The sequence below is a fragment of the Cydia amplana genome, chromosome 1 (assembly GCF_948474715.1).
Source record: "Cydia amplana chromosome 1, ilCydAmpl1.1, whole genome shotgun sequence".
In the NCBI taxonomy this organism is placed as follows: domain Eukaryota; kingdom Metazoa; phylum Arthropoda; class Insecta; order Lepidoptera; family Tortricidae; genus Cydia; species Cydia amplana.
In genome coordinates, this window is record NC_086069.1 from 27,249,417 (window position 1) to 27,271,622 (window position 22,206).

The following is a 22,206-nucleotide window of genomic DNA, read 5'->3' on the forward strand; positions in this document are numbered from 1 at the left end:
TTTGGAAGTCGGTTAAAAATATCAAAAAAAGCAAAACGGTCCGAGTTTTGCTTTTTTGATATTTTTGTTTTTTAAGGCGCTAGAGCCCTTCAAAAATGGCCAAAGTGGCCTAATTGACTATGCCGCAATGAGAGGCTGAACTGATATCAATTAGCCAAAAAACCAAAACGGTCCGACAGATAATTTCATAGGTAATCATTTAGATTTCCAAATTTGGTTACGATTGGTTAAGTTTTGGAGGAGGAAACAGTCGAGTACGAAACCTCGATTTTTGAGATTTTTCGCCTTGTCCTTATCGCACTAGTTTTAGGAGCCGCTTCCGTTAGCGAGACGGGTATATTTACCTAAAATATTTAAATCTCAGCTCCTGTTTCTTCTTAACACAAAAGTTAAATTTTTATTCGACAACCACAATGCCTAACCACATTCAAGAAGTAGCAAAGAATGGAGGGTACGGGGGCGGGAAAATAATGAATGAAATTAAAAAAAATGTCTATGGTTCACTTATTTGTTACAGATTTTAATCTAACCACAGTTAGAGAAAAAGCCACAAATTCATAAAAACTAGCTTTTTCCATACATACTATGAAGAAAACGTGAATTTTTATTCACAATTTTCTATCTGCCCAATCAGTCCTGTTACATTTAACCTTTTCGACACAAAAGCTGTCACGCTGACGCCACGTCACCGAAGTGTCAAAACTGAAATTGAACTTTATGCATTATGCACGTAGGTCTATGTTGCTCTGTGGTCTGTGACCGATTAATCGGTCTTTGGCGTTGAACCTACGGTGCGGATATATCGGTCATTGGCGTCCAAAAGGTTAAGGACCATAATACTGTATGAAGACATTGCTGTAGGACTGATGGGCGAGATAGAAAATTGTGAATAAAATTTCAGGTTTTCTCCATAGTAAATGTATGGAAAAAGTTTTTAATAATTTGTGGCTTTTTAGTACATTACCGTAAGTTGACCCCTAGGAAACTATTGATACTGGATAGGAATGGAATCGATTGGCATACAAAAATCGCATGTGAAAAATAAAAGTTTTCAGTTTAGTTTTCCTCGATTTGCGGCTTTTCTAGCCGGAATTTTTTTTTCGGTTCCCATAAACAAGACATCCTCTAGACTGAGCATAGTAGCGCTACCCCCTCTGCCACAAATATACGGTAGTTTTACTCCATCATCGAGTCGAAAGTCGAAAGTGTCTTGGTGTGACGTCCGTGTCTTTGAACGGACCAATCACGGCACGGGACTCGCTCACCTCGTCCCCCGCACCCCAGTATTTTTGGCAGCATCGGTTTCATGAAATAATTGCTCTAAACTCCGTCTAGAGGATTCCTAGTCTATGTTCGGTTCCATACAAGCTTTTGATCCTCAGGATCGATTGGCATCAAAAAAAAGTTTGTCAAAAATGACCTTTTTCTCGCATCCTGTATGTTTTTTCCAAAATCTGTAAAAGCCAATCTTCGTTATTTTAAATCGAGGGAAGGTCTTCTAAGACCGTTTTCTCGTAACAACATGGGATCTGGTAGCTGCCCTTACTGACCCAAAAAGAAAATCCACCCTGTATACTCTTTGCTTTCAGCCCCATTCATGTCTGACCTAAAAAGAGTTCCGATCAGTTCCGTGTACTTTCCTATTAAAAACCTCATTAGCACCAGTCTTGTTCTCTATCGTTATCATTTTGAACAGTACACGCCATCCACGTCATCCACCACATACCTACCAACAATCGCTTAAAACTAAAGTTAAATAAAATCAAATCAAATAGACCACCTTACAGCTACCATCAGTTTGGCACTGACATAAACGCCGTCGAGAACGTAATTTACTTTTCACCTCAGCAGCTCGAACAAGGGTACTTTGCTACTCAAAAACAGTGAGCAAAATCGCATTTTGCTCACTGAGTGAGACAAAATGAGCAAAATGCGATTTTGCTCACTGTTTTTAAGTAGCAAAGTACCCTTGTTCGAGCTGCTGAGGTGAAAATTTAATTGTTGGTATATCTTAAGAAAACATGAGTGAATAGAGGTAAATGATTAAGAAGGAATACATTTTTCGGGTTCTCTAATATGTTCTCACTGCTGAGGTGAAAAGTTTTGTGAACTACACGAGATCAAAGTTATTTACATCTCGTGAGCTTTTGAGTCCCTTACTACGCTCAAGATTCTAAAATCTTTCGCTTGCACGGGACTCAAAATAAGCACTCGAAGAAATATCAAACTTTGATCTCTTGTTGTACAAATAACTATTCTATACATCTCGCTCGTACTCGCATATTATTGCAAACGAGATGTACCTATAGAAAGTAAATTACGTTCTCAACGGCGTTTATGTCAGTGCCAAACTGATGGTAGCCGTACTTGTTTTAAGTCACTCGCACGACATGTTGACATGTTGTGTTGTGCGAGTCTAAATCGTAAAATTATTCGACCGTTGTTCTGTAGCACTTCTGTAGAAAGCAGTATTTTTGTCAGTGACTTACACCCTAACTCAGTGGCTTTGGTCGCTTACTGCATGGATAAAAAAATTTAGTTGGTCGTTTTCTGCATAACTACGGTCAACTCAATGTTAGAATTTCTCAGGACAGTTTAAATTCGATTACGAGCAAAATGTATGCGAGAAAGACAGCTTTAACACATCATATAGATATCATTTTCATGTTAAATCTACGTTCGAATTGGCCTCTATGATCATGTTATAAACTCATAAAATATAGGATGCTGTGTAAATGGGGGTCACATCGGTAGCGCTTAAGATTGACCTTCGTTTGCTTCGTACTGAACGCAACAATAACGAAAAATCGTTTGACTGTTCTGGGCAATATACCTACTTACTACTCTTTGGTTCAGGCCTATTCCACGAGATAAGGTAGGATTATGTGTATAATACAGCCGGGCTAGCACGTGATTGGCACGACAGTATCTCGCCGCGAGATAGGCTACCCGTCCCTCTTTTATTAACGTAGTTAGAAAAAGACGGGTAGATACTGTCGCGCCAAGCATGTGCTAGGGGTGCAGGTTTCACTGTATAAGTGACAGGTAAAGCTTTGGATTCCTCCGAAAACGGTGCCGTCATATGACGGCCGTCATATAGCGGCCGCAAAAGACGGCCGTCTTTACGTTGGCGACATGTGGAAAGTACCACGGCGTCATAACACACCGTCATCCACCAAGGTCAAAGCGGGAAATTTGAAAAATGTAGGCGCGAAAGGGGTAACGTCCCATAGAAAATTTGAATTTCGCGCCTTTTTCTACTGACAAGATTTGCTTGACCATCTATAATTTACTTGGAGGATGAAATATCATCAGAAGAGGAAAATAATCGTATACCGGAATCATTTATTCAAATCTCGTCTCATTTATACAAAATGGCGTCACCGCTATCTAATAAAACGTTCACGAAACTATCAACACCGTCATGACGGCCGTCATCTTACACGCCATCTTACGCCGTCTAGGAAACCGCGCCATCTTGTTTACATAGACAACGTTCTAGTGACGTCATTCAACGCTATATAGCGGCCGTCATATTACGGCACCGTTTTCGGAGGAATCCAAAGCTTAACTGGGACAACGAATGCGACAATAATACAAGGTAATTCTCGGGGATATAAGTAAAATGCTTCAAATTCTTGCTTAATTTATTGACACAATCCTCAACAACAAATATGATCCGAGCGCTATATGTTGCTGCAATGTTAATAAATTTTAATCTAATCGCCTAATTATGATAAACTAAATATCTTTTAATTCGTAAAATATTTCATACATCACAATATCAACTTTTAGTTGACTACTTAATAAAAGGAACATAGCTAAAATAGTATTAGTATATAGTGTTTTACACCCTGAATTTATATATTTTTCTTGGTTTCACATTTTACATTTTCCAAAGTGCATTTTCGTGTGAATTAGCTAATCATGATTAGTATACATTGAACATAAGCATTGGTTTGTTATTCGGTACAAGAGTATTTAGTACAGAATTCGATATACATACGACAGTTATGGAAGCACCAAACGCGATGCATACTTTAAAATTTAGATTTAGCTAAGGCGTATATCAGTAAGTACTATCACTTGACAAAATGGTGTATTTTCAATATTATAAATAATACAATAAATGAAAGTTCAAACGTCTATTGTAGATGCAAGTTAAACAGCTTTTTAAATTTTTTTGTCAAGCGAATCATACGTTTTAAGGTGATTGCAAATAGCACATACGTCGTGCTTTTATATGTTTTACTAATTTCAACTATAAAATATTCAATAACGAGTGAATCCATGATTAGGTCACCCAAAAAGTTACAAATCTGGTCATTTTCAACTATATGAATATAAACATCACAGAGATCTAGTCAAAAGTATTCGTTCACTAACAAAACAGAAGCCTCTCTTATTTTATATTTTTAATCAAATCTTACAATAATGATAGCAGCAAAAACTTAAGAGCACAAATCAAGACACTATGTAAATACATTGAAAAGAGCCCGACCCAGCGATAGTGTTGTACTTTATATATATAATTGGCCACGGTAACTAATCTTCAGCGAGATTACATTACTCCTACCCAGATTAACTAAAGTGGTATTCAGAAATAGATTAGCGTGGATGTATTGAGAATATCACGTTACGGTACAAATATAATGGTTCTCAATTACATTTATATAAAAACGAGATGTCTAAATTGACAGTAACGCTTTGGTTTCTTCCGAAAGCGGTGCCGTCATATAGCGGCCATCTCCATACAAATACTACGACATCCATATATAGCCGTATTATTTAGTATGGAGACGGCTGCTATATGACGGCACCGCTGTCCTAGGAAAACCGATCTTAAGGGCTCATTTAGACGGTGCGAGAACTCGCATGCGAGTTTCATTACATTGCGTCGTTTGATCGGTCGGCTGAATTGATGGAACCTCAATGGTCCGCAATGAAACTAAAATCGTATACGTCGTAGTTCGCGCGCCGTCTAAAGTCTATTTTTTAATTCGGTAGGCTAAAATAACATTTCTTAGTATGAAATGACATTTTATGTTCATACTATGAACTGTCATTTAAGTCTACCGAATAAAAAAATAGATTTTAAATAAGCCATAAATCTGAATAGGTACCTACTACTTTAAAAACAATAGGTTGTACGTCTAAAATGTTACACAAACAGTATGTATTAGGTAACACATAAAAATCGTCTTCCTTTGATATCGCCGACCCAAGTATACAAATGAATAGTAACACGTTTTACAAAACGACAAAAAGTATTGGTGAAAAAAGGTTAATGCTTAAGCTTTGGATTCCTCCGAAAACGGTGCCGTCATATTACGGCCGCTATATAGCGTTGACTGACGTCACCAGAACGTTGTCTATGTAAACAAGATGGCGCGGTTTCCTAGACGGCGTTACGTTACGTTGATTGTCAACGTAACGTAAGATGACGGCCGTCATGACCTTGTCGATAGTTTCGTGAACGTTTTATTAGATAGCGGTGACGCCATTTTGAATAAATGACACGAGATTTGAATAAGTGATTCCGTACTACGATTATTTTCCTCTTCTGATGATATTTCATCCTCCAAGTAAATTATAGATGATCAAGCAAATCTTGTCAGTAGGAAAAGGCGAGAAATTCAAATTTTCTATGGGACGTTATCCCATCGCGCCTACATTTTTCAAATTTGCCGCTTTGACCTTGGTGGATGACGTTGTGTTATGACGCCGTGGTACTTTCCACATGTCGCCACCGTAAAGACGGCCGTCTTTTGCTGCCGCTATATGACGGCCGTCATATGACGGCACCGTTTTCGGAGGAATCCAAAGCTTTACGCTTCGAAGCAGCGTGGGTATACCTATCTTAGCATTTTTTGTGAGAGAACTCCAATTTGTCATTACAAGTACATTTTAAATCTAACAAAAAAATTAAAAAATATCTAACTACCTAAATATGCCGCAAATGGACACAAATCTCCGCATACATATCGTCCGCGTAGTTACGATACGCTGGTGAAAGTACAACGCAGTAGGTTATATGAAAATAATACAAACAATTAACAGAATGTCTTATAGCATTAATGTCACACCATAACACAAGTCTTTTTTAGCTACGTGTAAGATTAGACTATAGAAAAGTAGGCCGAGTACTCATCTGTTGCATATTGGTTGAGATCATGGTGAACTGCCGGTATTACTTGTCGGCATCCAAGTTATATGTTAACATTTTAGCATCTTATTATATTGTAATAAGGCGTTAAATGTATACATATTTTAGACGTCGACTGCACCTACTCGTAAAGACTGCGAAGTCGTACATACGTAAACCAGCGTACCGTGGAGAAATATTTAAGCCAATAATAACTCTTCTTATCACACGTCTTCATCCGCTATTGGCTGTTTGCGGCTAAGCCGTATTCCGTTATAGTTCAATTCCGAGTTCGTAGGTGTTATAAATCGAAAATATGCGCATACCCATTGTAATTTGAATATTTATTTTACCAAGAGTACAAATTACTAAAACAGTCAAGTCAATTATGTCAGTAACAAGCAGCCAAGTAACTTATTACACCATAAGTTGAGATCATTCAGTCGCATTGATACGTTGCGAGCCGTGGAAGCGCCAATCCTCAATAGGCCTCAGAGAACGATCCGCCTCACGAGGATTTTACCACACGAAGCCCGGTCTGTGTCGACGTGTTTCGACTGAGGCATTGAAGCCGCGCGTGCGAGGCACTACAATTACCTCGCGAGGCGACTCGATCTGTGTAGAGGTGAGGTACAAGGTGTAATACAATTATTTTCTACTAACGGCTTACAGACATTAGGAACTCGCTGGGTCGCCATGAGAGGTCTAGTTGAGATGGAAGCCGCGCTCGTTGGTGGCGGCGAGCAGGCGCTCGCGGAGCACCTCTTTGCAGGAGTACTCGGGCAGCTTCAGGTAGTGCACGCACGTGTTCACCGAGGGGTATGAGCCGTCGCCTGCGTCCACCTGCAGAAATAACGACGGTTCGGTACAGAGATATGAGAAATACGAGATTGGTAACGATCATGGTCTAATAAAACATGGTCTTCTCTTCCCAGAGTGTCACTTGCCTACGTCACAATAACATTGCCACTTATTTCAACATAACATGTTACATGGGTACATTATATCTATGGTTAATAAGTTAAAATATTTCTTTATAATTTTATAATTTTCATTTATATGTATTTTATCTTAAATTTAACAATAACACGTCATTTTTAATTATTCGTTAGCAATATCTTCCGATTCACGAAAGAAATTTCAGACGTTCGGGTAATTCTGTTTACACTACTGGCAACACAGGATAGCGCTGTCACATTTGACAATCCGCCATTTTGTCCCTGACCGTCATCCTTGTCGAACGCGTGTTAATTGTTATTTCCTTCTCGCTCAGTGTCAGCAGTCGCAGTGTTTTTCAAACTTTTCACGTCGTAAGCTTGGTAATTAATGTTTTGTTACGAAAATGGTTGGCTGCTCTATTCGGAACTGTAAGAGTAGGAGTGAAAAGTGCAGTATAGATTTGTTTTATTTTACTATGTTTCTACATGAATAACTTAAAATTAATGCCGTTAAAATAATTTTCACCGTTGGTTAAAATTCTCCCACATTTTAAAGTTTGAGAACCTGTAAACAGCATGATGACGTAGGCAAGTGACAGTTAGGTCATTCGCGAATATCAGAAGAGAGTACCAGGCGGAGTATATTATTATACCATGGTAACGATAAACAGAAATAACATTGAAAGACAAACCAGTCTACAGCTACACGCAGTGAATAGTTTCATGTTTCGAAACCGATACTATACTTTAGATGATTTCGTTTTTACGATGCGACTGGATAAAGCATATATGCCTACTTGAATAAACTATCTTTTATCTTTATCTTTATTTAATTAGCACAAGATTTTTGTTTATCACCAGCCAACAAGTTAACTGCCTGGCGGCAACAGCTGATATCGCCAACCGCGCCACATTGTTTCTTGTTTATATTTTCTACACATTACCAACGAGTCACAGCTTTGTCATTCGGCAAGACTTCACGCTTGCAGCGGATGCGGTGAACGTGGAGCAAGTGATTAGTAAGTCACGAACCACTCCGTCGTATTGGCAAGGTGCGAAGTCGGTGGAGGGGGAAGTGGCGCTGATCGTCACAAACACAGGTAATCTTATGGAATGGCCGCCATTAGTACTAGCGGCAGCCGCTTGAACTAATTTTACTCCATAAGATTTAACGTAGAAAGTCTGCCAAAATGAGGGCAGCACCAGTCGTGCACCTTTTTTTTTTGTATTGGGAGGAAAATCCGTTATGGATACCTCCGCACCGCAGGGACAGCACGGAGGTTATGTCGGACTTTCACCGACTAAAAACCTCCCAGTAGTCCTCCTCGGCGCATTTCGGACGGCTCTGGGATCTCCAATGAACCCGCCAGTGCCGTCCTAGCGCTGTCCCCCTTTATGGGTCCCCTCTTTTTTGCAGTCGCAGTCCCTAGCTGCGACTGTCTCCGACCTCAAGGACCCCTTTTAGTCGCCTTTTACGACAGGCAGGGGATGCCGTAGCCGTATTCTTACGCCCGGGCTACAGGGCGACCAGTCGTGCACCTAGCGAATAGTTGTGTCGTACCTTTCTGACGACGGTGAGGCGCGGGTGTAGGTTGGCCAGCCCGCCGGGGGGCAGGCTGCTGCAGCCGGTCGCGAACTGCAGGAAGGCCTTGCGCTCGCGCCACGACATCTCCACCAGCACCTCCACGAGGCGGAGGAAGCCGGGCGAGTCGCGGGTGTAGCCTAGCTTCGGCTCCGTGTACTGTGGAAATGGGATGTTGTTAGTTTCAGTACAGTCTGAAAGGGTTAAATTACAAATGTGACCTTATGCCAATAGCGTATGCGTAAAAAACACATTTATTTCCTCAAAACAATTATTATTTATTTATAAAAAAACCGGCCAAGTGCGAGTCGGACTCGCGCACGGAGGGTTCCGCACAATCAACAAAAAATAGAGCAAAACAAGCAAAAAAACGGTCACCCATCCAAGTACTGACCCCGCCCGACGTTGCTTAACTTCGGTAAAAAATCACGTTTATTGTATGGGAGCCCCACTTAAATCTTTATTTTATTCTGTTTTTAGTATTTGTTGTTATAGCGACAACAGAAATACATCTGTGAAAATTTCAACTGTCTAGCTATCACGGTTCGTGAGATACAGCCTGGTGACAGACGGACGGACGGACGGACGAACAGCGAAGTCTTAGTAATAGGGTCCCGTTTTTACCCTTTGGGTACGGAACCCTAAAAACAGGCAACAAGGGCTATAAAATTACAAATACCTCATAAATAGACTAGCATACACAAATTCCACAAACTTAAAACTAAACACTATTTTGGCGAGAAAACGGCGGGGCTCCGTCGACTCGTGGCTCCCTCGAGGGTCCCCCGCAGCGATCGCGCCACGCGCACTACAAAAGAGTTGAATCGCACACGTCATAAACATACATTTTTGCGGGGTTTGCGGTGCGGGAATGATTTCGCGTATTTATAACTTTGTTTATTGTAAAATAATTACCAAACTATGAATTAAACGTAGGTAGTAAGGTCTAAACGTGCTTAGAAATGTTAAATTAGTATCGTTTTTTACAGTTTTTACCTGTTATTTGGCTATTGTAAAACATTCCCGCACCGAAAACCCCGATGTATGGTCATAAATAACTCGCCAGTTAAATAATGTACCTGTAAGAGCAGCTCTTTGGTCCATGCGGGTCCGCGCTCGCCGCACAGCAGCAGGCGCAGCTCGGCGGGGCTGAAGGCGCGCAGCCGGCGCGGCGGGAACACGCCGGCGAACCCGCGCCGGAACGCGCCCGCCTGCCGCCGGATGCCGTCCGCCACCATCCAGCGCGCGCTCGCCTCCGCGTACGCGCGGGCGTTGTGCGCGCCGACCTTTACAACAAATAAAATACGTTACATCGAATCGGTTTCAATGATTCTCTCTAAACGGGGTACGAAAACGATGCCACTCTGTTACTATCATATCATATCGCGGATAAAATGTATTAATCTTCGTATGTATAAGCACTGATTAGTTTGAACGAATTTAAACCTAATATCTGGGAGACCGAGCGAAGCTCGGAAAACATAAAATCTCAAAAATTAGCGTTTTCCTAAAGGTAAAACCTAGCTAGATCATTTTTTCGCCCTCGAAAACCCCCATATACCAATTTTCATCAAAATCGTTAGAGCCGTTTCCGAGATCCCCGAAATATATATATATATAAATAAATAAATAAATAAATATGCAAGAATTGCTCGTTTAAAGGTATTAGATAGATTAGATAGATTGAAACAATGGATGCGCACTGATCATTGCTTAGACATGCGAAGGGTAATAATTTAAGCCTAGTAAGGAGTTTACAAGATTGCGGTTTAAGTTCATTTTCAGTTACGTTACCTCATGAAAATTTAAAACGCAAAAATGTAAAGCTTCACGCAATTAATTAACATTTGAAGTTTGAACACTATTCTACATACAATTTACGATCTTATTGCATGATTAGTAGTAACAACTGTACAGTAGAGTACTCGTATGGTACCTCGACGTGTTCGCCGGCGTCGCAGAGCGGCTGCAACGCGGCGGGGTCTCCGGGCGCGACGTGCGTCATGGTGAGCGCGAGCTGCTCGAACGTGGCGCCCTCCACGGTCAGCTCAGCCGCGCGTGCGGCGCGCTGCTCCGCGGACAGCGACGCGTCCGATTGAAGCGCGTCGTACTGGTCCGCCGCGGCCAGAACGTTTTGCAGGAACCTACAAGGATTCATTTCAATACGATTTTCTGTTGATGCCACTTTATCAACGAACATGATGGCGATTAAGGTAGAAAACTTTATTTATTATGCGGACGTAATATACGATAAGTCATAATAGAGTTACAAATACCAACATAGTACGCTAAATATTGATACTCAAGTATATACAAAAATGCGATCACAATCACGACTGATGTTGCTTGACCACTAATTAGCTAAAACGAATAAGATTTGATTTATAAAATGACCTAGATCTTTCTAGGGCTTGGAGCCGCTTATAAATAAGCTTCAACCGATGGAGACCTGGACAAAAAAACTAAAAAACAGCCGAATTGAGAACCTCCTTTGGGAATTTTTAAGTCGGTTAAAAAATAAATGTACGACTTGCATACCTGTGCCTGATAGGATCGATCTCCTGCAGATGCTCGTTCTTCAACTCCTCGCCGCACATGATGCGCAGGAACGGCTCCGAGAGCGGCAGGTCCACCAGCCGCCCGTCTTGTAAAACCTACCATCAACCAAGGTTACATTCCACATTCAAAAGCTATGACGTGATTGGATAATATGCGATCTACATCTTGTGGTGTCAAAGGAATATGAACCTTTTGCAACTAGTTACATTTCATATTAATCCTTTGAAGGCCACGCCTATCGTGTGCGGTGCGTCATTATGTACCTTGTTGAAATGCCTGAAGGTTGATAATGGGCTACAGCCCATTATCAGCCCAGCTACAGCTGCGCCCGTCAATTGACGCCTTTGGCGGTCAAAGGGTTACCGTGGCAGCTTGCGCCCGCTCATGAACATTGTGCGAACAAGTTTTGTTAAGTTTCAGTTTTGTAAGCACTATTTTTAAATCCCAGATATGTACTAAAATGAACTGTCATTTTGTTTTTTTGAATGGAACTGTCCATTGACCATTATAGTACCCAGATTTTGTATTAAACTGACTTTAGTAAAAAAAAACCGGCCAAGTGCGAGTCGGACTCGCGCATGGCCCTCCATGCGCGAGTCCGACTCGCACTTGGCCGGTTTTTTTACCGGCCTGATTTGACCGGGTTGATGGTGCGGAACCCTTTCCGCACCATCAACAAAAAATAGAGCAAAACAAGCAAACAAACGGTCACCCATCCAAGTACTGACCCCGCCCGACGTTGCTTAACTTCGGTCAAAAAATCACGTTTGTTGTATGGGAGCCCCACTTAAATCTTTATTTTATTCTGTTTTTAGTATTTGTTGTTATAGCGGCAACAGAAATACATCATCTGTGAAAATTTCAACTGTCTAGCTATCACGGTTCGTGAGATACAGCCTGGTGACAGACGGACGGACGGACAGCGGAGTCTTAGTAATAGGGTCCCGTTTTTACCCTTTGGGTACGGAACCCTAAAAACTAGTACGGTTGGAAAATATTAGGTTAATCGAAAAAGATTTAGATAAGGCTCAAACGTTTTGACAAGATTCCGCTAGGACATGCGCTAGCCGTTTGGTGTAAATTGCAAATTAAGAGCAAAAGAATGATGGGTTACCTTAGCTAAAAATACTCCTAGGAACCAGAAATATTTGCAAACTTTATCACAGATAGGAGAGTCTTGAGGGAGCGGCGCCGGGAACAGGCCGTTGGCCGGCGTCACGTAGTAGCCCGGGGGCTTTTCTGTGGACAACATTGGAAGGGTTCAAATTTAGGACCTTTTGAACTCATCTGTCGTAGGATTTTGATTTTTTGGCGCACACAATGACGGTACTTAGATTAGTTTCTCGTGCGCTTTTTCAATCACATGGTATGTACAGTGAGCTGCGAAATGGCATGGAGAAATTATAAATGAATTCATTGATAAATTCGCCATGCACTTTTACGGCTGATGGTACATCCCCGCTATATTTCGGCCTCGAGTGAGTTTGCTTTGAGCGATGCACATCTACATAGATAGACCTTCTTCGCGCGGCAAATTCCTCGCGAGGCGGTTTGTTCCGTGTGAACCCTTCTATTAGCTATGACATTGTGGAAGATTTTTTTGTTGGTATTTGTACGGTCTGTTGCCGTCGTCTGCCTTGTTCGGCTGTCTGTCGTCAACTGGTGTGTTTATGTCCTGGAGTATCGAGACAAACCTTACTGGTTTACCGATACTTTTGTAATTAAGATTAGATATTGTGTTGTAATTACCTGAATAAATAATAAAATAATAATAATAATTGTCATGTCGAATTTTATGTCGGTCGTTCCAAATGTGTACGTCAGTCAGCCAGTCGGTCTACGTCAGGGGCCCGTTTGTCTAAAGCTTATAACTTTTTACAAGCGGATGTTACTTTTTGACAGCTTTTGTTAGAAAGGGATTTCCACTTGTACAATCGCCATCAGATATATCGGAGCGGCTCAGGCGTTCACAAATAGCGCCTCTATTGTCATTATAATAATAATATAATAATATTATAGGACATTATTACACAAATTGACTAAGCCCCACGGTAAGCTCAAGAAAGCTTGTGTTGTGGGTACTCAGACAACGATATATTTAATATACAAATACTTAAATACATAGAAAACAACAATGACTCGGGAACAAATATATGTGCACATCACACAAATAAATACCCTTACTGGGATTCGAACCCAGGACCGCGGCTTCACAGGCAGGGTCACTACCCACTAGGCCAGACCGGACGTCATTGAGTGCGTGTCCAGATATTGTGAACTCCATGGCCGCTCCGATATACCTGATGGCGACTGTATTACAAGTTAAAAGCTTGAGAATGATGGCAGGAGAGGAGCCTCGCATGCGTACCGTCCAGGAGGTAGGGCTGGTGCGGCGCGGGCTGGGCGTGGTGCGGCTGCGCGTCGTGCAGCCACACGGCGAGGTCGGCGCGCTGCAGCTCGGCGGCGACGAGCGCGTAGAACTCCAGCGTGGGCCCGAGCCCCGTGCCCTCCTCGCCCGCGAACTCCACCTCCAGCACCGACTTGCGCCCCGCGTGCACCTTCATCACCTGCGGAACCACACACTTTATGTACGGCTAGCCGAATGGAATTCATTCATAAGTATGTCCCTAGTTCATATAATAGTTTTTCTTGAACTAAACCGAAATTTAAACATACTATATCCTGACAAATCTACGCAAATCCGACTGTTGCGAGGATCGTAGATTAAATATTTTGTTCTATCGTTAGGTTTGTCTTTTTAGGGTCAGTTCTACCCACAGTTAACAGACTGATCAACGTCACGCAGCAGAGATCTATGAAACTTCCCATAGAATAAAATTTAACAAACGCTTTAACGACGACAGACGGTTTGGTCCAACCGACACTTACAGCAGATGGACTACAACGTACCTGCATAGCGGATCGCAGTAGGTTAGGTTGCCGTGGGATGCGCACGCGCTCGTGCCGCAGACGACCCATGCGGAACTCCGTCGCTTCTAACTCCGCGCGACGCGGCGAAACTGTGTTGCCGGCTCTGGGTACCAAAACAAAACATTACCACTGTACTATACTTTTCTCAATAAATTATTTGTATTTATATTTGTATTTGTATTAATTTCAAATCCTCAAAAAAGATATCGAAGCTTCGAAACATCCTGAAAGCTATGAGTTTTTTTTTGTACTGTATGTATGGTACCATCGCCCACACTGTTAACTGTACATCGGTGGACCTTATGCCTTCTGTGACCGATGTACAGTTAGGAGTTTTGCTGTCTGTACCTCTGGCGGTCCAGCGCCCGGTCGCGCTGCGCCTGCAGCCACACGATGGTGCGCGAGGTGCCGAACGCCGTGCACGCGAAGAACATCTGCCGCGTCTCCAGCGGGAACAGGAACGGGCACCAGTCGTTCAGTTGTTGGCACCTGGCATAGTAACAAAAGTTAATAATGGAATTATCACAGATCGAGACGCAACACGAGCAGCTCGTTCTATGTAGACAAACGCAGGCATCAAGCGTTGGCTGTATATTGGCATATGTATGTTATGCGTGTAAGCCGTTCGCCGAATGTATTTCAACGGCAATCGGGTCTCGTCTAACGGCGCGGCGGGAGCAGTGAGCGCGAGCGAGCTGGTGCAACTTGTTCGTCAGCTTGGTGGATAAGGCGTCGGCGGCGTAACACGCATACGTTTAAAATGTTACATGCTACGTCCGTCTGGCTACAGTTTTCGTTTCCAAGTCCGGTCGGCACTCACCAGTGCGGCGCGGCGTGCGCGGCGAGAGCCAGCGGGTCCTGCAGCTGCTGGTGCAGCTTGTTGGTGAGCTTGGTGGAGAGGAAGGCGTCGGGCGGCACTCACCAGTGCGGCGCGGCGTGCGCGGCGAGAGCCAGCGGGTCCTGCAGCTGCTGGTGCAGCTTGTTGGTGAGCTTGGTGGAGAGGAAGGCGTCGGGCGGCACTCACCAGTGCGGCGCGGCGTGCGCGGCGAGAGCCAGCGGGTCCTGCAGCTGCTGGTGCAGCTTGTTGGTGAGCTTGGTGGAGAGGAAGGCGTCGGGCGGCACTCACCAGTGCGGCGCGGCGTGCGCGGCGAGAGCCAGCGGGTCCTGCAGCTGCTGGTGCAGCTTGTTGGTGAGCTTGGTGGAGAGGAAGGCGTCGGGCGGCACTCACCAGTGCGGCGCGGCGTGCGCGGCGAGAGCCAGCGGGTCCTGCAGCTGCTGGTGCAGCTTGTTGGTGAGCTTGGTGGAGAGGAAGGCGTCGGGCGGCAGGGCCGGCGCGGCGGCGCGCAGGCGGCGCAGCACGCGCACGCACACCGCCGCCGCGGCGCCCTCGCCCGTCTCGGCGCCTGATACGCCTCGCTCTGTAATAACGCAATATTGTAATCACATTTTTCTCAAAAATGGACGGCAAAGTCGACGTTGCCGGTTAAAAAATAGGTCGCGAAGTGCGTAGTTTATGATCAGTCAAAAATTAAAAAGTTAAAAACATTGCAGTCTCGATTTCGGGACTGCAATGTTGCATACAAATTCCATTATTTGTCGAGTTCCAAACTTTTTAAAAGTCGAAATGGCCATATCAAATCAAGGCATAGGTCCATTAAACAGCCAAACATATTTAGGTGTTTCAAATAGGCTGGCGTATTTTCAGTGAATTAGGAAGGCAATTTAAGTGTTGCAGTACAAAAACCGATGTTTCTGCTTACCTGGATCTCCCGGTTCGTCGTCCTCGCTGTCGCTGGACGCGGCGAACGTTTCCATTCCCTCCACTTCTTTATATGTTAATCTGAGAAGGAAGGACATTAATTTTCGAGTCGTACCAAGGAACTAGAATCGGGACCGGGAGCTTTCGGGGGGAACGGCCAACGTTCCTCCCGAAAGCTTTTTAGGAGAAACGTAAAATAATATAATAACCCTAATAGACCATTTATTTTCAACAGCATACTAATATATGTAAAAGGACGTGTCTGTCCAAGATGTGACGGGGTGAGTATACTGACGTGTAAGTGGTGTCCCTGTGCGAGTCCTGGTGGTTGTGGCGGGCGTTGAGCTGCACGACGGCGCGGTACAGGGTCCAGTCGGGCCGCTCGAGCGGCAGCGACGCGGCGCCCGAGCTCAGCACCAGGCGCAGCGCGGGCAGCTTGGCGGGGGCGGCGGGGGCGGGGGAGGGGGTGGCGGCCGCCAAGGGGGCGGGGGACGCCTCCTCCGTGTCGGAGGACTCGTTTAGGGGTATGTCGAGATCTGGAAGGAGAAGCGTGAGTAAACTAACGAGAACTAAAAACGTGACAGTGTCAGATTATTACTCAGTAGAAGCGTCCGGCAGTCTTATAGGAGCCCTAGTTCAGACAGCTAAGTAAATAACGTTATACGACGTCACACATATGCTGTACCTAGATTTTCAAGCGCTAACGATAACATTTGACGATCCATTTCCGACAAATCTATCGCCCCCAGTAGATGCGTCCCCGCTGGCTGCTGAAATTTCGGTTTTAAAAATCTGGCGAAGCGATCGACGGTGAAACAACAACAGCCGGCCTAGCCAAGCTGACCATCGCTATCGCTTCGACAACGAAACGCTTTGTGTCTCTCCATCACTCTTCCATATAAGCGCAACGGTGACAGTTGCGCTTCGATCGCTACGGAGCGTAAGCGATTGGCACATTGGCTACGCGGCCTGGTATATTTTTTACCAGGACCTCTACTACCATGTTTGCCTTCGCGGACAGCCTGCGACGCTCCCCCATCAATGACAATACTCACCGACGGTCTGGTTGAGGTTGGTGCGGCCGGGGCGCGGGTCGAAGGCGGGTATGAGCGCGGAGAACTGCCGCTTCAGCACGAACTCGTCGTCCCAAGGACGTCGAGCGCGCTGCCCTAACCCTCCCCGAACCGCTTCCAACGCCTCCTCTTCCATTAAGGACAGCAGGTTACGGGACACCTGTACAGATATAGTCATGTTTAAGCTTTACTTTGTCAGTATCTGTCACACCCGTAGGCCAGATGGCGCTGGCAGCCACCGCAAGTGGATGCGCTCAGTTTTAGGAGGCCGTGCCGTACAGCTGCGATCGTGGCCCACAATAAATGGACTCGCCGGAAGATCAGCGCCGACTCTCGGGTTAGCATTACGCTGAGGCGAGCCCATTTCGTGGTAAACAATATGTAATTATGAATTTCTAACCTTTACTTTTGTATGTTTAACTAGTTTATCACGAAAAATAAATGATTTATGATTTTACTTAAGAGAATAAGTTTACAAGATACATATGACATATAACATTTAAAACCTAAAGTTGCCTGGGGCATCGTCCCCAGGACGCTTGGCGTTTCCCCGCTGGATTGCCAGCTTTACTTTCATAAAATTCCTCAAACATGTTCATGGATTTAATACTCATGATCTTATCTTGTAAAACCATGTATGTGCTGGTTTTTATTTTTATCCGAAGCCGACTACAGCGTGGAGCGACTCGGCCCGAGTCTATTTTCCGGGCCAAAAAAAAGTACCTCCTGGTAAATATCGTTGGGCGGAACAGAGTGGAGGCAGATCTTCGTGAGCTCGGCGTCGGCGAAAGCTGGTGTGATACCGCTCTGGACCGAGCAAAGTGGCGTGCTCTTGTGTTGGAGCCCAAGACTCATTTTGGGTCATTGTGTCAGCCAAGTAAGCAGTAGTAGTAGCAGTACCTCCTGGTAGGCGGGCTCGTTCTCCTTGTCGCTGTCGAGCGCGTCGTCGCCGTCGTCGTCATCCTCCAGCTCGGCCAGCAGGGCGGGCGCGCGGCATGATTCCAGGAAGTCCTCAAGGGACACCTGCGGATACAAGTGCTGAGTTAGCCTTGCCTTTTCAACAATGCCATTTCTAACCATCATTAAATCATCTTTAAGAAATACCTCAGAACGCAGGAGGTAACTCATTCCACTTGTTGCACGTTCTGGGAAGAAACGAGCTAGATACCCGCTTATTCTTGGTGTGCCACGTATCTAAGAAGTGGGAATGAGCTCGTTTGAATGTTTTAAACTGAGTACTCGCTGCACAGATTACTTTGACTTAAGACGTAGCAGCATAAGGCTGTCAACCACGTTGCCCGCGTGACCCCAAGTTCATAGCATATGGCAAGTGGCAAATGGCCAAGTATATAGCATAGTTCGATAATTGATGCTTACCTGCTCGCTCTCGCTGGAAGTAGACGTGAGGGAGAGGGTGAGAGCGTTTTGCGCGTTGGGTGCGAGCGAAGGGTAGCTCTGCGCTGCAGACAGCAGCCCGCCGGGGAAGTTGCTCGACAACGCGAGTCGCACCAAGCTATAACATTACATACAATTTAGAAAGTTTTGATGATAATGTATTATTTTTTTGTCGAAATGGATCCCGATAGTGTATTCTGCAGTAAGTTAGTATAGGGTATTTGACTATATTTAAAATAAACTATTTTACACCATGTATGAAATAAAGCACTAGAATATTAATAGAGAAACGTAGACAGCAGTTATTTTTAGACACAATTTTTATTTTAAAACCGTATAAAACTATAAAGACTAGGTAATTTGATTGTGACGTCACATGCTAGTGTTTTATATAAATTCCATAGTAGCAAAATCGAATTTAAACTGTTGTGAGACATGCTAACATTGAATAATTTTACGGTTTAGACTCACTTGTTTTAAGTCACTCGCGCGACATGTGAAAGTAGCAAAATCGTTTATACAGTTCGAAAAAAGAAACTGATTTGACTAGTAGTCAATTTATCCTACAGTAAGTGATTCGGGCATACCTCGGGAACAGGCTGGTGGAGTGGTTGGTGCGCGCGGCCCGCTGCGGGTTGTTGCCGCGCCCGGCGCCGCCGCGGCCCACGCCCAGAGACTCCAGCAGCCGCGCCGCGCCCTGCACCACACGACGACACTTAGGGCCACCCCACATCTAGCGTCTTTCGAGCGTCGGCGTCTGGTCAGCGCTATGGAAAATGACGTTGCGTCGACGTTGCGTAGACGTTCGGCCATAGAGTTGTAGACGCCGACGCTCGAAAGACGCTAGATGTGGGGTGGCCCTTAGCGCCGAGAGCACCGTCACAACAACCCGGGGCTAACCGGTTAAACCGTTACCAGTGTCTAATTGTACTGGTAACCATGGTAACTCCGGTTTAACCGGTTACCCCGGGTTAGTGAGTGGTGCAAGTGGCCCCTAACCACACAGTTTTAAGGTTGCTTTGGTTCAAGGGACTCACTAGATAAATAAATGCCGGGATCTTATTGACTGGACTCTTCTACATTACTTTTAAGCAAGAACGCTAGAGAGGGAAATAGCGGATATTCGAATTGTAATATTTGCAGAAGCCTTCCTGAGTCGCTCTGTTCTCTGGTGTCTTCCAGCACAGGCAACAATTTGCTTACCGGGAGGCATCATGCCTTAGAATCGTAAACATTGTGCATTGTGCAAACATGTTCACGCATTATACAGCTTTCAGAATATGCAGTAGACAATAAATGTAGATAGTAAAGATGTATACTTGTTGTGTGAGATCCGGTTCGCTGGCACTCATCGTGCCCGAGCCGCTGCCCTGCCCGTCATTTTTGTTGTGGTCGTCATATTGGCCCTCTCCGCTTTCGTTGTCTTCGCACTATAAACCGAGAAAAATATTTCACAAATGTTGTTGGATTTCTTGAAATGAAATTACATAGTCTACGAATTATGAAGAAACGATACAATAATTTAAAATTATTACTGTATTCGATTCGAACCATACACATACAGTAGTCGTACTACGTCGATGCTACCCCTACTACCAATTCGACTATTAACTTTTACTTCTGTTCGTACATCTTAAGTTTATAAAACTATTTGCTTATTACTTCAGAGACTGGAAACATTATGTCGCTAAAATCATTCTAATCAAAAAACTAACGGCGTCTAGATTTTTTTGTAGGAAAGCAAAGTCTACGCAACCTCACTATAACAATGAATTTTGATGGAAAACAAAAGTACGCTCCAGAATATAATGTCATAATGTATATATGTTCCAACAAACTACACGATTAGAATTAGTCCTAGGTACAAGAGTAAATAGGACAAGGACCTGTATGTACAGGCCAGGAGGTCGCATCGCATGAAGTTGCCTCAGGAGTGCCGCCGGTATTGCCAGGAACGCGTTTGGTAGCGGCGCGCCAGCGTTATTATTCGATCCACGGGAGCAACGGTCCTATTCATGACAACTTGCTTACATTGATCCTTAACGGGCATACGGGTGTCAGAAATTACGCAATATTGAACCCTATGGCTTTGAAATAATTTTTGGAATCATTCCAGGAAAGGCTTAAATCGAATCTACCGCTGATTGTCTTCACATGAAGCAAAGAAAGATGTACCCACTAAGTTTTGTCACTTGTCACCAACTAGCAACTCCCCAAGAACAATGTCAATGGACGAATACAGACAGAGTCAGATCAAGAATAGTCTGCAGCGGATTTGATAGCCCACGCAGTGCAAGTGTTATTTTAAATGTCAAACTTCTATGAAATTATGACGTATAAATGACACTTGCACTGCGTGGGCTATCAAATCCGCTGCAGACTTTTTTTGGTCCGACTCTAACCTATAAGGACCAAGAAAAAAATCCGAAACATTTTTATTTATGAAATAGAGTTCATTTTGTTTGTTTGAAAACCGAACGAAATGAGAAGTCACAGTGTCAATACATTTTTTTTCTATTCAAAGTTAACAAACCTCTTGCGAATTCGCCTCCGGAAGCGGCTCCTTAGCCGGATACGGCTTGGTGATGTCCGTGATGCTGGTGGGTCCCATCTCCATGTTGGCGAACGAGTTGCCGCTCAGCTCGGCGATGCAGTTGTTCCCCTCCGCGCCGAGCGTTAGAGACTCCACTATCGTCGCCAGATCTACCAACGAAAGGTCTTCACGATCGTCAACTAGTTTTTTCATATAAGCAAGTCGAAATATGCCCACGCGCTTCGAGCACGGATGTTAGTAACTACCTAAATATTTACAGGGCGGCATCTTCCTAGTCTCGCATAGTTTTCACAGACTCACAGTACTAGGTAGGGTGGAGTAAAATTACCAGGAATAACTGATTTGCCGGTAATTTATATACAAATATTGAATGTGCTAAGCCCGTTGAGTATTTGAGAAGATTTTTGCTAAAAATCTTGGATCTGTCTACATATGTTTAAAAGTTACACTAAATCGTGGAAAGTGATTCCTGGGGTATCCGGAACAGCTTTATTTAAAATCAGTCTGTAGGTTTTAAGCTCTAGTCACCCAGATGCATTTAAAAAGGACTTTCAGGGTGAAGTCACATCTATCAGCATCGAATCGCATTTTGTAATACAAAAACGCAATTTTGTATGAAGATTCGTCCGCATTCATTCACCCTTCCGCATTGATTCAGCTTCAGCATTGAATGCGTATAAGTGTAGCTATCCATTTAACATACTGAAGAATGCTCGTTCATGATAAAGCATGAGAACGGCTGTTTAAGACGTGATACTAGATGCTTGCGAATGAGAATAGATGATTACGCGTGAGACATAACGCTTGCGATTGATAACGGCTGCTTAAGCGTGAGCCGGGATGCTTGCGAATGAGAAAGGCTGCAAATGAAAAGGGGAGGCGTGCGGGCGGCCGACCGCGTCATTATCACGTGTCCATCTAGAAAAGTGCACTAGTTTGTTTACTTGCAATAATTACAATATACGCATAAAAATGGACGAGGAAAAATTGATTTTGCTGGTGCAAAAATATCTTTGCCTTTATTAGAGCCATGGCAGTTAAAATCATGCGATAGCATACTCTAGCAGATAAAAGCATGCGATAGCACCCTTTAGCAGCTGAAAACATGTAACAGCATACTTTAACTTGCGGTGCGTATAGTGTGTCCAAAATCATCCAGCTAAATGCGATTCGATGCTGATAGATGTGACTTCACCCTCATTCGATTATATTTTAAATCTTTGTTTTGACAAGCCATATGTCTTGGCAAGTTTTGATTTGTGGCGGCTAG

General features: G+C 44.0%; 1 protein-coding gene across 1 annotated transcript in view; it reads right to left on the reverse strand.

Moving 5' to 3' along the window:
• Nucleotides 1-6,757: 6,757 nt before the first annotated feature.
• Nucleotides 6,758-22,206, reverse strand: part of LOC134651775 (E3 ubiquitin-protein ligase Ufd4) — a 46,066-nt gene continuing 30,617 nt past the window's right edge. The window contains exons 29-46 of the mRNA XM_063506885.1: nt 20,916-21,085; nt 19,702-19,812; nt 18,970-19,079; nt 18,365-18,500; nt 17,888-18,010; nt 16,970-17,147; nt 16,210-16,450; nt 15,916-15,995; nt 15,384-15,573; nt 14,504-14,644; nt 14,135-14,258; nt 13,593-13,791; nt 12,339-12,463; nt 11,204-11,319; nt 10,602-10,809; nt 9,745-9,951; nt 8,645-8,824; nt 6,758-6,988 (exon numbers count right to left, since the gene is read on the reverse strand). Of these exons, the coding sequence (XP_063362955.1) occupies nt 6,851-6,988; nt 8,645-8,824; nt 9,745-9,951; nt 10,602-10,809; nt 11,204-11,319; nt 12,339-12,463; nt 13,593-13,791; nt 14,135-14,258; nt 14,504-14,644; nt 15,384-15,573; nt 15,916-15,995; nt 16,210-16,450; nt 16,970-17,147; nt 17,888-18,010; nt 18,365-18,500; nt 18,970-19,079; nt 19,702-19,812; nt 20,916-21,085 (2,777 nt within the window). The 3' untranslated portion in view covers nt 6,758-6,850. The remainder of the gene's footprint in view (nt 6,989-8,644; nt 8,825-9,744; nt 9,952-10,601; nt 10,810-11,203; nt 11,320-12,338; nt 12,464-13,592; nt 13,792-14,134; nt 14,259-14,503; nt 14,645-15,383; nt 15,574-15,915; nt 15,996-16,209; nt 16,451-16,969; nt 17,148-17,887; nt 18,011-18,364; nt 18,501-18,969; nt 19,080-19,701; nt 19,813-20,915; nt 21,086-22,206) is intronic.